The following is a 15,479-nucleotide window of genomic DNA, read 5'->3' as shown; positions in this document are numbered from 1 at the left end:
GAGAAGGGAGAGTGTTGACATGTAGGGTTGTTAACCAATATCATAAACAATATGTGTACTGACTGTTTAATGAGAAACTATTTGTTCTGTAAACCTTCACATAAAGTACAATAAAAAATTTTTAAAAAAAATTTATACTTTAATCCTTGCATTACATGATACAACTACTCAAGTTTCTTTTTTTAATATCAGTTACCTCAAACCTGAGTACAATTTAAAACATTATGACATTAACTTTTAAATATGTTCAGTAGTGATCTTGAAGTACTTTAGAATCCCATATCATCAAAGAATCACTGAATTGGGATCTAGAATTTTAAAAGTATTTTTCTAATTCTTTAAAAATCAGTCATCAATGTTTAATACACATGGTAACACATGGTAACTACTAACTAGACTCTCACCATTTGAGAACAGGTAACAGTTACCAAAGTGCTTTTTTCAAACAAAAAATGAAATTGAAACAACAGCCCTTATCCTTAAAGCTTTTAGAACTTGGGTACTTCATCATGCCGCTCAACAGCAAGGCCATCTGTGAGAGGGTGGTGCAAGTGGTCTCTCTGGATAGCAAAGCACTCTTCTTGCCACCACACTCCAGGGAAAATGCCCAAGTGCAATTTTAAAAATAACTTCATCAGAATCTCAAGCAGTAATTTTCTTAGTCGCAAAAACACTTAGTCACACAGCAATACTTATTCTGGAAAAAGGTATACCAAGAAATAACATATTTCAAATATTGCTTCAATCTTTGGGTTAATAATATTCATCTTTGGTGTTAGTTACTTGAGAGGGATCACATAGTAACTAGAAGCATTTTCTTAAAGGTGTATCTTAAGAGTGATTCCCTTCAAACGCAGGAAGTATTTCTTCTTCTATAAAAGCTATTACTGTCTAAGTCAAATGCTGAAGAACCCCAAGGTGTATGTTGAGGAAAATGTGTTCAGGTTCATCAGATGATGGCTGATCTGTGCTTAACTAAAGAAATAAATTTTTTATATAATTTTTGCCCTTGGTAGAAAAAAATCATTATAAGTAGAAAACAACTAATTAGCAATTCTCTAAAAGAAGGAAGAAGCCAATGCTGGTCTTAACATAACTTCTCTGTGGATCAATCTCAAACGAGAGACAATTTACCTCTTTACAATCTCAGTATTACTTTTAAGTACATTATTTGACAATGCAAACTTTATTTTCTTTCTTTACTGTGGTGAACACATACACACCAAAATATGTGCCAACACAACGTCCACATTTACAACTCAATGACACTGGTTACGTTTTTCATGCTTTGCCACCATTATCACTATCTTCATCCAAAACATTCAACCACCATTAACATAAACTCAGTGTCCCCCAAACAAAAACTCCCCCTTCCTCCCACCCCTGGTAACCATTAATAATCCTTGGTTTCTATATATTTGCTTATTTCACATAAGTGAGATCATACAGTGTTTGTCCTGCTGTGATTGACTTATTTTGCTCAGTATAATGCATAATGTTTTCAAGGTTCATCCATGTTGTAGCATGTATTAGAACGCCCTTTCTCTTTACAGCTGTGTAATATTCCATTGTATGTATATACCACATTTTGTTTACCCATCAATCTGCTGATGGGACATTTCAGTTGTTTCCACCTTTTGGCTACTGTGAACAGCACTGCAATGAACACTGGAGTACAGGCTTCTGTTTGCCTTCCTGCCTTTACTTCTTCTGGGTATATACCTAGGACTCGGATTGCTGGGTCATACAATAATTCTATGCTCAACTTTCTGAGGAACCACCCAACTGTTTTTCATAGTGGCTGCACCATTTTACATTCCTCCCAGCAATGAGTAAGGTTCATTTCTCCACAACCTCGCCAACACTTATTATTTTTTTGGTTGGTTGGTTTTTGTTTTTAATTTAAATCATTGCTATTCTATTGGGAGTGAGGTGGTATCTCATTGTGGTTTTGATTTACAAATCCCTAGAGGCTAACTCGAAACCCTGATGACGCAGTAGTTAAGTGCTACGGCTGCTAACCAAAAAGTGAGCAGTTTGAATCCACCAGGCACTCCTTGGAAACTCTACAGGGCAGTTTTACTCTGTCCTACAGGGTTGCTATGAGTTGGAATCGACACAGCAGCAGCGGGTTTGGTTTTTTTAATGGCTAATTGGAGCCCTGGTGGTGCAGTGGTTAAGAGCTACAGCTGCTAACCAAAAGGCTGGCAGTTCGAATCCACCAGCCGCTCTTCGGAAACCCTATGGGGCAGTTCTACTCTGTCCTATAGGATTCACTATGAGTTGGAACTGACTGGACGGCACCTAACAACAACAATGGCTAATGATGTTGAACATCTTTTCATGTGCTTGTTGGCCATATGAATAACCTCTTTGGTGAACTGTCCAAGTCCTTTGCCTATTTTTTTGATTGGGTTGTCTTTTTGTTGTTAAACTGTATAAGTTTTATATCTATTTTGGGAATTAGGCTCTTAACTGTCATGCAGTTCCCGAAAATTTTCTCCCAATCTGAAGGTTGTCTTTTTATGTTGTTGACGAAGTCCTCTGATGTATAAAAGTATTTAATTTTTAGGCGGTCCCATCTACCTATTTTGTCTTTTGGTGCTCAGGCTTCTGTTATCATATCTAATAATCTATCACTAAACACTAGTTCCCATAACCTCGCCCCTACATTTTCTTCTAAGAATCTTATGGTTTTAGTTTTCACATTTAGGTCCTTAATGAAATCTACATTTTTGAAAGTTATTTTACCGTCAAAAATCTGATTATTAATACTACTGTTCATTAGAACACTAGTCCAAGTAAATTTAACATTTCATACTGTATCACATAGTTGAATGCACCTTCTACCAATATAGCCATAAAGACATGAGAAACAAAACTGAAAAAAAGTCAATAATTAAGTTTTGAATCTTACTTTTCAGCAGAATTAAAAACTTTTTTAAAAAGATAATTATCTTCGCAGGCCAAGAATAGCGTTTCCCCCAATATCCTAAGAGAATTTTATTTTGCTTCATACTGCTTTTATGAAGAAGATAGTTTTTTTTACTATACAATTTTCATAACCGTGCAAACAAAATTAAGGTTCAAGACAAATTACTGTATCAGGTGTGATTTTCTTAGTGTGGTACATAAGGTAGGGTATATTACTAGCACTGGAAGTAAATGAATCTTGAGTTAATTACCTCCAACTATCAACCTTTCCTCATACTACTTGTTTTTCATTAATTATCTTAACAAGATGACTCCAATATTTTAGCAAACATTATGGCCTTCTTTGATTAAAATCTGTACGATTACACTGTAAAAGTAATATAACCTTCCATGTAATGTTCAAGGAACTAGTTTTTACATATAGAGTCTAACTAAAAAACAAACGAACCAAAGTTGAGGATGCAGGATAATTCTAAAATTAAATCAAAAGAAAATACCGAAATTATTGTCTTTCCATTTGTTTATGTCAAACAATCACCTTTGCCTTTTATCAAATGCGACTACCATTTTCTTGAAAGTCCTAAGTCTTACATGCAAAAGATTGGTTTCAATCTTTACCAGCCAACATATGGGTATGAATTAAACATTTCCAATCATTCCCACACAGGGAGGAAAAAAGTTAATCTAGTAAGAAATCTTGCCATATATGTAGTTGTTTAAAAACTCTTACCAGAATAACCCATCATGAACAAGATTCAACTACTCTGAGTGTTTCCTCCCTCATCTGTAAAAGGAGACTGCCCTACGTGGTCTTTAAGGTTCCTTTATCACTAAAATACTACTCCATTGTAAAGCACTCCTTATCATACATACATATCACTTGCCACTGAGTGGAGTCCCACTCATGGTGACCCCATGTGTCAGAGTAGAACTGTGCTCCAAAGGATTTTCTATAGCTGATTTTTTGCAAGTAGATCACTAAAACTTTCTTCTGAGGAGCTTCTGGGTGGACTCAAACCGCCAACCTTTTGGTTTGCAGCTGAACTCTTAACCGTTTGCCCCACTCAGGGACTCCACGCACTCCCTTAAGCCTCTTTTATTAAGAGTCAAAACCACCCAAAAGAGACAGACAGTGGGCATTACTGCCAGTAGATTATGGGTGGCAGAGAAAGAAAAGTCAATTTATCACCACTAACACAAATGTTCTAAAACCTTTTCTATCTAGAGTTTACTACAACCCTGCTATTAATTACAGCAGAAAACTAACAAATCCCTATGCATCAAAATAAGACAATGCAATTTAGGCAAAGCAAAATAGTGAAAAATAATGCATATACTCTGGACTTAAAAAATGGTTGAATGACTTATAAAAACAAACGCACACTATTATCACAGTATTACTGACACTCTATAACCTTTCTAAACTATGTCTCCCAAAAGCAATCTAGAACATCAATTCTCAATCTTCTTTCAGCCTCAAGACCAGAAAGGTAAAAATTCCAATCTGTAGTAGTAACAAAGTGACTAAAGCAGAGGTGGGGACAGGGAGTGCCAGAGCACTGGGTGGTTCTGTACAGCTTAGAAAACACAAATTTAGACACACATTCCTGTTAACTGCCTTGTTCATCCATCCCAAACCAAAATACCAATACATAATTTAGGCAAGAATAATATTTTACCTGTGAGGTAATTAAACAGTCAATCCCAGCTTGTTCTTTACAGTTCTTTCAGACCCCATCCCCCAGCTATTTATTGGCATGCAGAGATGTCTATTTCAGTCTATGTACCACTTCTGCTCCAGAAGCCGGGGTGGGGGGAGACACTAACAACTAAATCTTCTCTCTCCCTAGTTCTACTCCAATTGGGACCCCACTTTTGTAGGACAATGCAGGTTGAAGGCTTTTTTACACAAGAATAGTAATGAGAAATGAATAAATAAAAAGTGAAAGTGGAAATAAGAGAAATGGGTCAAAAGTAGAAAGACAACAGTAAAAAAAGTGTTTCACCTGCCCCACGTAACTTTTCCTATCTCTCCTCTGCACCCTCAAAATGACCCTCACCATAACCTCAACCCAAACCCAGTGTCTCCTGGTTTTCCTAGCTTATCTCCTCCAAACAACGGATTAAAAAAAAAAAAAACACCTCACTGCTGTAGAGTCGATTCCGACTCATTGTGACCCTACAGGACAGAGCAGAATTGCCCTGTAAGGTTTCCAAGGAGTGGCTGGTAGATTTGAACTGCTGACCTTTTGGTTAGCAGTTGAGCTCATAACCACTGCGCCACCAGGGCAAAAGATGTCCCACAGGTAACTCTAACAAACTTGAATACAATGAGATAGGGAAAAAGACCAGCTGCCATAAAACTCGGTGGGGTGGGGGGTGGGGGAAGGGGGGCACCGAACTGGTAATACAAATGTTGTCCCATTCGTATATTCCGCCAGTGCCCATCATTCTTTCTATAGCATGAGTTTCATCTTGGCCCTATTGCCAATTTTTGCAGACACAGAACTCTTGGTCCTGCTGGAGAAGACAAAGGGGACTGGAGGATTTGCGTATCTGTATTCTCATTAACTCAATCCAAAACCAACTGTATTACTGCTTCATGCCTTGGAGATCATGAAAAACTAACACACATGAACAGATTTGACTGTGGAAGCTATGAGGATGAAAAAAAACAAAAAGGCATTTCATAAGCTGTAATGAACAATATGATATTACAGAGCTCAGTCTCTAGATCATGATTTACACTATCTAAGACTACACAGAAAATGAACTGGGATTTTCATCTCACAAATATTATTGGAGGGGCAAATGTAGCCACATCCAAATTAAAAAATAACTACTGTTTCCTCCTCCACGACAAAGTGGACAACAGTATGTGACATGAGTAGGAAGATTTCAAGCAATAAGGATAAAAAAAATGCTTCATTTTATAGAATTGTTGATTCCCCAGTTCAATCTGGTTCCAGTTTACCTGTACTTTTTCATGATTAACACTACCTCAGCAAAGGGACTGTGAAGCATGTCTACAACACTATACTTAGAATTGAGAAGCCTGGGAAACTCAATTTTAGCCACTATGATCAAGTCACTTTATCTTTCTGGGATTCTGGTTTCAATCTTAAAACTTAGAACAATAAATGTTTCACAAGCTTGTTAAGAGAATTATGTATGTCAAAGCATCATGAAAATAATATTCTGTAATATGCCTCCCCCACCTGTTTGTTGACAATTTTCAAATTACTTTTATGGAAATGAGCCAATCTTTTTAATTAAACACACACAAATATATTACCCACTTCATACAGGAATTTAATCTTGGTCAAAATATTTTCCAGCTCATCAAATTAAGAAGCCATTTGCTTTTTCCATACTCATATAACAAATGTTAAAACTAAGTAAAGCCTTAATGGCTGTATTTTATTTATAGAGCTTGTATAGCAATGGAAAACAGCATACCTAGGTAACGAATTCCTTTGAAAAAATTCTGGCTATCAAACAACATTCTCTACAAGATTGGAAAGACCTGAAAGCACAAAGCCAAAAATCATATCTAAGTTAAACCACTGCTGAAGTCATACTATAAAAGACTGTTTATCTACTGCAATTAACTCAAAAGCAAATTGATACTATTTACTACTTCCAATCTGTAGATGGAAACAAAGCAGGATAGTTATACAGATACACTAATAATGCTATTGACTATAGAATGGTGCCTGAGACAAAACTGCATTCACTCACCACAAGTTTTTAAACAATCTACAAATTAGGAACCCCAAAATGACAAGGTTTACTGCACACAAAATAACTTGGCTTCAATGTAAGTCTCAATTATATCTTAAAAAAAATTTTTTTTGACTACTCAGTAACATAAAAACCATACTCACCTTTGTCTATAAATACACATTCGGGTTCTCTCCATTTTGTACACTTACCACTGTTAATTCGTGATGGCATACCATAATAATGGCCTCAGCATTTTTTAGCAGAATGACCTCTTACAGTATAGTTTTACCTCAACTATTTAATTTTAAATGTCTCACTCAGATCAGGCATCTTCAGGTGAGAAGGCAGTTTTCATATTATCATTCCTTCTTATAATCAAAGAAAGTATCAGCTATTATCAAATAGTTATTTCTAATAGGAGCCCTGGTTGCACAGTGGTTAAAGCACTCAGCTGCTAACCAAAAGGTCAGCTGCTCCATGGGAGAAAGATGTGGCAGTCTGCTTTCTAAAGATTACAGCCTTGGAAACTCTACGCGGCAGTTCTACTCTGTCCTACTGGGTCACTATGAGTTGGAATCAACTCAACGGCAATGGGTTTTTTTGGTTTATCTCTAACAAGAACCTTTAAAAAACTATTATTGTAATGGGGGGGGGGGGAACCAAACCCTCAAGATTTGTAAAATTCCTATTTAGAAGCCACCACATTGAAGAGTATCATATAGCTTTCACTCAGTGGTGCTACTGGTCATATAAATAAAAAAAAATCAAAAACCAAACCTGTTGCCATGGGGTTTATTCTGACTCAGAGCGACCCAAAAGGACAGAACAGAACTGCCCCATAGGGTTTCCAAGGAGTGCCTGGTGGACTAGAACTACCGACCTTTTGGTTAGCAGCTGCAGCTCTTAACCACTGTGTCACCAGACCATACAAATGCTAACACTAAAAATAGAGCTTTTGTTTTACTAGATTATACAGAAGTCCATTTCAAGTCATACATCCTAACTCATCCCACATACATAAAAAGCTGTCTTCAAATTAATTTACTTTGGAAGGTCAATACAGTTCCAAAAAAGATGGTGTACTTACAAGTTAACAACAGTATGATAACTGTGTACTGGTACTTCCCCAAAAAAGGATCCATTCCATGGAAACCTTTATGTAATACCTAACTTCTAATATTATGCCCATCTTTTTGGCTGTCAGAACTAAAATCTGAACAAGCTAAGCAATGAAGATCTGAGAATAAGTGATTAGCCTCACTATACCTTAGTTTACAAAAATGTGAAAAACAACACTTACCACCCCACTTTTGTCTCCAACACAACCCCTCTACTTCCACGGTCCATCTCCTTACCGATTTCCATACCATGCTTGTCTCTCCAACTGAATTCAAAGCTCCCTGAAAACAGGCCTTCTTCATTGCTTTCCATTCCCCTCATAAGAGTAAGCAATCTTGGATACTCAATAAATCTTAAATACTTAAACACAAAGTACTAACTTATGATGAAATTGTACGATCTTAGATTAGAAGGGACCTTAGAACATCTGTTTTAACTCTTTATACAAAGGAAAATGAGGATCAAGTGAATTGATTGCTCCAAGGTCAGTCATAACTACTAATTCTGTGGCAGAAATAGGACTAGTATCTAGGTCTAACTCGCAGTCCAGTGGTCTTTCAATGACATCACTGCCTCTCTCCAATGTTTTCTACACAAATGACTAGTCATCTAGACACAAATGACTAGTCATCTAGCAAAGTTTTTATAAGAGCAACTACTGAACCTTAAAAGTTCATAAAATGATCATTTATAGTAACTAGAAATTAAGACCTGGTAATATACGGTAAGTTTTTAAAAACCTAATCTTTAAACCTTTAAAATAAATACCAACCTTATTTAATACAAGAGCTTTAAAATTAAGGGTCAAGAAGCAAAAGATTCAGTATACTGCTACCCATTAAAATTCAGCTCCAATAGCTGACGTGCCACCTCATCAACTAGTAATGGAGTTTTGCCCAGGCTTGGGATAAATAAATCTAAATTTGACTCACTTAAATTTCAATTATTCACAGCACAGTTTCTGAAAAAGTCTGTCTTGGGAGCATATACATCAAACTCATGATCCTAATTTACACATTAAACCACAAACGAGTCAGTATAATAGCTCTCCAATAACTCTTTTCACTAACACAAAATACTAATGTGATATCGCACAGTTCTCTACTAAAATGAAATGCTGCAAAGGTAATTTTGAAAAGAGAAGTTAAAATGTTCATAGAGATCAGCATTTTCTATACCTTAGAAAACGGGGTTGTAAGACTTTAAAAATACAATACAACTGAATAGCTAATAGATAATCCATTAGGCTACCTGTTTCCCCAATACCCAAGGAAAAACAAAACAATTAGTATAAAATTAAAGTTTAACGTTATTAAGCAGACTACAACATTTCACTTTCAACATCTGTAAGATAAATTATTTATTTACACACTAAGCAGTGTCTGGAATACAGTAAGAGCTCAATCAACAGCTATTATTACTACTACTACTACTTGCAGCCACAGAAATACAATCAAGCAACTTTTTCAAAAAAGAGCCAGGGTATACAACTTGCCGCCCTTCTAGTTTATCATTTTAAAAATAAATGGCAAAATGCCAACTATGTTCAGCTTAGGAAAAGGTTCACACTACCCAGTTTGAGTCAGTGTATAAATCATAAATCACTTGATTTCCAATCCAATAGCTCCTTATGTAGTGTGACTCACCAAATTCTTCATTTCTTCCAACTACGAAGAATTGGTTACTCCTCCCCATAATTGCCATGACCTTCGTTGAAACTGGGTTAGAGATTTATGTAAAATGTCTTAAAAATACACTTTGAATAGGCCTCTAGAGAAAATCGCTTGATAAATTAAATACAAACCACCCAGGATAGCACTAAAACTCTGTGACCTTTAGACAGGTCCTGGGATCTGGCCTACTTACTTGCCTTTAGGGATTCTCTGGACGACGCTGATCTAAGAATTATGCCTGAAGACAAGTAAAAAGCCGCTTACCCACCTCACGGTGGAGACCTAGGCCCCATTCCCGAGCCCCAGAACCCAACTCTCTCTACCTGAATCTCAAAACTGTCCCCGACCCTGACATACAGGGTCTCAGCTCCCCCTACCACCCCGCCCAGCGCCAAGGCCGGGAGGCTCAGAACCCCCTGAGTCGGGGGAACGGCGCCATTTTAGGCGGCGGCGACAACCAATCCTTGCGCGAGAGGCAGGGGCGCCGGGTGGCTCGGCAGCCGCAGCCGGGCCGCGCCGGGCGCCCGACTGGGAAGCTCGGGGGTTCTGGGCCGGCGACCTCCGCCATATTGCACCCTCCCCACAGCCACCCCTTCTCGGCGAGATTAGCTCCGCGGCAGCTCCCGCAGCTGGAGTGCAGCTCACCTTCTCGCAAAGGCTCTTGACCTGAGACTCGGAGAGCTGCTTGCACTCGTTCAGCTGCTCGATCCACTGGTCCAGCTCCTTGGTGAACACCTTCTCGTCCATGATGCCACCCGCCCGAACCGGCTGCCTCTCCGCGCTACTCCCGCGCCGCCGCCCGCACACGGGCCACACACACACGCCGCCGCCGCCGCCGGTTTCCGGAGTACTACTGTGGCTACTGGCGGTTGCTCGGCGCTAGCGCTGGCCCACTGGGTTTCTCCGAAATGTTCGGCCACCGGCCGCTGCGGCTCCTCCTCCGCTCGCTCTAACTCCGGAGCTCGGCTCTCTGTAATGGCGGCCACCCCGCGTGCTGACGTCACGCCCGGCGTCAGGAGGCGGTGAGGTGCGGAGGGAAAAAAGCGCCAGGACACGAACTGCGCAACTGCATATCAGATGCTGGTCTACCGCAAGAGCCGTGTAAGGGGGAAGAAAACTAGGGGCCAACGCGCAGGCGCATCCTAGCCCGCTAATAACAGGCACCTTCGCTTTGGGCGTGGTCTCTCAGAAGGGAGGGCTCGGGAGGTGGGGGTGGTAGGAAAAAACCGAATCTGCGCAAGCGCAGTGCCTATAGCTATGAACGAGGATTATCCTAGAGCGCTACGCCCTGCGAGACGCCCCCGCGAGCCTCGCGCAGGCGCAGTCCTGGTGGGAGGGGCCTCCTAACAGACTTTTGACTTGTGGAGGCAGGCGTGGTAGAAAGATTCAGCTCTTCACCTGAGGATTGGGAACTAGATCACGGAAACGAGAATGGCACCCCGTGGCCCCTCCATGGTGCAACAGCACTGGAATTTTATGGGATTCACACATCTTTGGGGGCAGGGACGGGGCGCCGAGTGGCACCCTGGTTCGCGTGGCCCATCCCCGCCCCTGGGCGTGGCCCGCCCCTTGTAATTAGGTCACGCGTAGGCGGAGGAGGGTGTACCTGCCGGGGGAGTGACGCAGGTGCACTGCGCACCACTCCCCCGGTACACACCTGTCCCTGGGCCTAGGTGTTCTGTTGGGCTCAGTGACGGAGGCCAAGGCTTGGGGCCCCGCTCCCGCTCGGCCTCGCGCGTCGTCGCCTGCTCCAGGTGTGCCTCCGACTCCGACTCCGGTTTCCCCGGGAAGAAGAGACCTCCCCAGCCCCTGCCGTCCAGGCCTCCTTTTTAGAGGGACGCACGGGTCCTGACCGCGTCCCAGTGGTGGTAGAAGCAGCTGTAATTCGCTTTTAAAGCAATCTCGAATACTCTAGAATCGGACCTTGGTCTGGTTATGAATCTCTTTGGTGTTTACGAAGCGTTTGCACATTCCATTGTCCCTGCATTCACAGAAATATTTGGCTCCGTAGAGCGCCAACTGTGTGCCAGATAGCATGCCTGAGGATAGAGGGGTCATTCAAACAAGGTACCCTGCCCTAGTGGAGCTTGCATTCTCCCAACAGTACTAGCTTCAAATGGTTTGGGGATAGGTAGAAGAGGGATTATGATGCCTCCAGGATCTGAGAGGTAGAAGCTTTTCGAAGGACATTCAACCATAAAGGACAAGGCAAGAGCTGAACCTGGTCTCCTGTCTTCTAGACCCCTAGCCCCAGTTGCAGGGGACCTGGCTGAACGATGTACTTGGGCAGAGCGCTGGCTCTGTGCCTCAGAGGGCCTCATCTCGATCAATAGGCTGAAGAAGGCCCTGGATGCTCCTATCAGCTAATGGCAGGACTGAAAATCTCCCTCATCCAAGGCAACCTGCTTGGCGAGGCCCACTGGCTTAGCCTCCCCAAGCTGGAAATTGCAATTCTGCTTTCCCTTTGTACCTACCGCCAGCGTGCCCAGAAGAAAGTCCCTCAGATCTATTCCCCAGAAGGCTTATCACGTGCTAATTTACCAGGCTGGATAAAAAGCTCTTTTAGCCCAAAATCTGACCTTGTTTTGCAGTTAACATCCCAAAATGATAGAGTGAGTTAAGACCATGTGGAATGATTATAAAGCCATACCCAGTGTGCTATCTCATCTTATTCTTTACCACTGCCCTGTACCTATGGGAGAAGTAGTCCTGTCTGATAGGGCAAGAAGCAGTTGGGCACTCAGAAGAGAAAATGGATTTGCCCAAAGTAGTGGTCAGGATTTAAAACTTTATTCTACCAAGTGCAAGGTCTTGATCACAGTCATAAAACTGACCTTCCAAGGACTGAAATATGGAATGGGATCAATCCATTTCCCTTTGCTTGGGTTCTCTTACCTAAAAAGGTGGTGGTGATATTAGTTTGACAGATAAAGTATTGAGCACTCACTATGTGCTAAGATTATAATGAGTGCTTTTTTCCAAAGCACTTTGAGCTCCTGTTGGTAGCATTAATGTGTTACTTATTTTCTCTAGATGCAGATGACTTGGCTCACCACCACCACAAAATGGAGAGAAGATATAATTATATGTACTTAAAGCATCCTGCCAAATAATTAGATGCCATGACTTAACTTCTTAAGGAATGAATTCTAGGAAGCTCTCATTAGCATTCAGGCCGTGAAATAAAGTATACATGATTATAAACAATACGGAACTAAATTAATCCAAATATCTTTTCCTTTAGAAGAAACGAGTATCTTGTCCCTTAGAAGAAATCTGGAATGTTTTCTTACTCTGAAGCACTCAAAATAACCAATGGATTTGACAATTAAGTTTAATTAATCTGGTCTTAACTAATTTGACTTGGCTGACTCAATTCTAGAGCTAAGGAATACTTGGAACAAAAATTTAAAAGAAAACCAAAAAGAATTGTTCTTTTACTTTCTTGGCAAAACCAGAAATATGCTTTGAGAAAGAATCTTTGTTCAGATGGCAAATTCAGTATACAGCGAGTCTGAGTGTTGCTTATGATGTTTCAACATAGCTATAAATAAAAATCATCTGATGATGAGGCGGGGTAGGGGGAGGATAACCTTGAGCAACTAGCTTTATAATACATACGCTTAGCCAAGATATAAAAATTGACATTAAACATGGAGAAGGAATGAGATGTATCTTATTTGTCAGCAATTCTCTTGGCCTTTTGTTAGGTTTATTTTGTTGTTGTTGTTCCTTCCAGTTCCCCAATTTCTAAACTTACATGTATTGTATCATTTATTCTTCACAACATCTGAGGTAGGTACTATTATGCAAAATGAGAAGAAACAGCTGCAAACATCAATTAATAACTGGAATATGGAATATACACAGTACGAATCAAGGATAATTGGAAGTTGTCAAAAATGAAATGGAACACTTGAAGATTGATATCCTGGTACTAGTGAGCTGAAATGGACTGGTATTGGCCATTCTGAATCAGACAATCATATGGTCTACTATGCCGGGAATGACAAATTGAAGAGGAATGGCGTCACATTCATCATTAAAAAGAACATTTCAAGATCTATCCTGAAATACAAGACTGTCAGTGATAGGATAATATCCATACACCTACAAGGAAGACTAGTTAATACAACTATTATTCAAATTTGCACACCAACCACTAATGTCAAAGATGAAGAAATTGAAGATTTTTACCAACTTCTGCAATCTGAAATTGATCAAACTTGCAATCAAGATATATTGATAATTACTGGTGATTGGAATGCAAAAGTTGGAAACAAAGAAGGATCGGTCATTGGGAAATATGGCTTTGGTGACAGAAATAATGCCAGAGATCACATGATAGAATTCTGCAAGACCAAAAACTTATTCACTGGAAATACCCTTTTTCAACAACATAAATAGCAACTATACAGGGACTTTGCCACATGGAATACAGAGGAATCAAATCTACTAGGAAAGCAAATCTAATAGGAAAGCTCAATATCGTCGGTTAGAATAAGGCCAGAGGCCAACTGCGGAATAGACCAACAATTGCTCATACGCAAGTTCAATGTGAAGCTGAAGAAATTAAAACAAGCCCATGAGAGCCAAAGTACCACCTTGAGGTATATCCCACCTGAATTTAGAGACCATCTCAAGAATAGATTTGATGCAGTGAACACTAATGATAGAAGACCAAATGAGCTGTGGAATGACATCAAGGACATCATACATGAAGAAAGCATAAGGTCATCAAACAGACAGAAAAGAAAAAAAAGACCAAAATGGATTTCAGAAGAGAGTCTGAAACTTGTGCTTGAATATAGAGTAGCTAAAGTGAACGGAAGAAATGATGGAGTAAAAGAGCTGAACAGGAGATTTCAAAGGGTGGCTCAAGAAGACAAAGTAAAGTATTACAGGCATACTTCATTTTATTATGCTTCACAGATATTGCTTTTTTTTTTACAAATTGAAGGTTTGTGGCAACCCTGCATCAAGCAAGTCTCTTGGCACCATTTTCCCAATAGCATGTGCTCACTTCGTGTCTCTCTGTCACATTTTGGTAACTCTTGCAGTATTTCAAACTTTTTCATTATCATTATATCTGTTAAGATGATCTGTGGTCAGTGATCTTTGACGTTACTATTGTAATTGTTTTGGGGCACCACGAAGTGTGCCCATATAAGTTGATGAACTTAATCGATAAATGTTGAGTGTGTTCTGGCTGTTCCACGGACTGGCTGTTTCCCTATCTCTCTCCCTCTCCTTGGGTGTCCCTATTCCCTGAGACACCGCCAATATTTGTAATTAGGCCAATTAATAACCCTACAATGGCCTCTAAGTGTTCAAGTGAAAGGAAGAGTTGCACAACTCTCACTTTACATCAAAAGCTAAAAATGATTAAGCTTAGTGAGGAAGGCACGTTGAAAGCCGAGATAGGCAGAGAGCTAGGCCTCTTACACCAAACGGTTAGCCAAGTTGTGAATGCAAAGAAAAAGTTCTTGAAGGAAATTAAAAGTGCTTCTCCAGTGAACACATCAATGATAAGAAAAGTGAAACAGCCTTCTTGCTCATATGGAGAAAGTTTAGTGGTCTGGATAGAAGATCAAACCAGCGATAACATTCCCTTAAGCCAACGTGTAATCCAGAGCAAGGCCCTAACTCTCTCCAATTCTATGAAGGCTGAGAGAGGTAAGAAAGCTGCTGAAGAAAAGTTTGAAGCTAGCAGAGGTTGGTTCATGAGGTTTAAGGAAAGAAGTCGTCTCCATAACATAAAAGTACAAGGTGAAGCAGCAAGTGCTGATGAAGAAGCTGCATCAAGTTATCCAGAAGATCTAGCTAAGATAATTGATGAGGGTGGCTACACTAAACAACAGATTTTCAGTGTAGAGGAAACAGCTTTATATTGGAAGAAGATGCCATCTAGGACTTTCATAGCTAGAGAGGAGAAGTCAATGCCTGGCTTCAAAGCTTCAAAAGACAGGCTGACTTTCTTGTTCGGGACTAATGCAACTGGTGACTTTAAGTTGAAGCCAATGCTCA

General features: G+C 40.2%; 1 protein-coding gene across 2 annotated transcripts in view; it reads right to left on the bottom strand.

The window, feature by feature from the left end:
• Positions 1-10,605, bottom strand: part of PPP2CA (protein phosphatase 2 catalytic subunit alpha) — a 27,315-nt gene extending 16,710 nt beyond the window's left edge. The window contains exon 1 of one of the 2 annotated variants that reach the window (XM_004384718.3): positions 10,098-10,605. In XM_004384718.3, the coding sequence (XP_004384775.1) occupies positions 10,098-10,199 (102 nt within the window). In that variant the 5' untranslated portion in view covers positions 10,200-10,605. The remainder of the gene's footprint in view (positions 1-10,097) is intronic. The other variant, XM_023738988.1, reaches the window with a different exon arrangement.
• Between the last annotated feature and the right edge of the window lie 4,874 nt (positions 10,606-15,479).

Source organism: Trichechus manatus, unplaced genomic scaffold (assembly GCF_000243295.1).
Source record: "Trichechus manatus latirostris isolate Lorelei unplaced genomic scaffold, TriManLat1.0 scaffold00127, whole genome shotgun sequence".
Lineage (NCBI taxonomy): Eukaryota > Metazoa > Chordata > Mammalia > Sirenia > Trichechidae > Trichechus > Trichechus manatus.
This window is presented reverse-complemented; position numbering and strand designations above follow the sequence as displayed.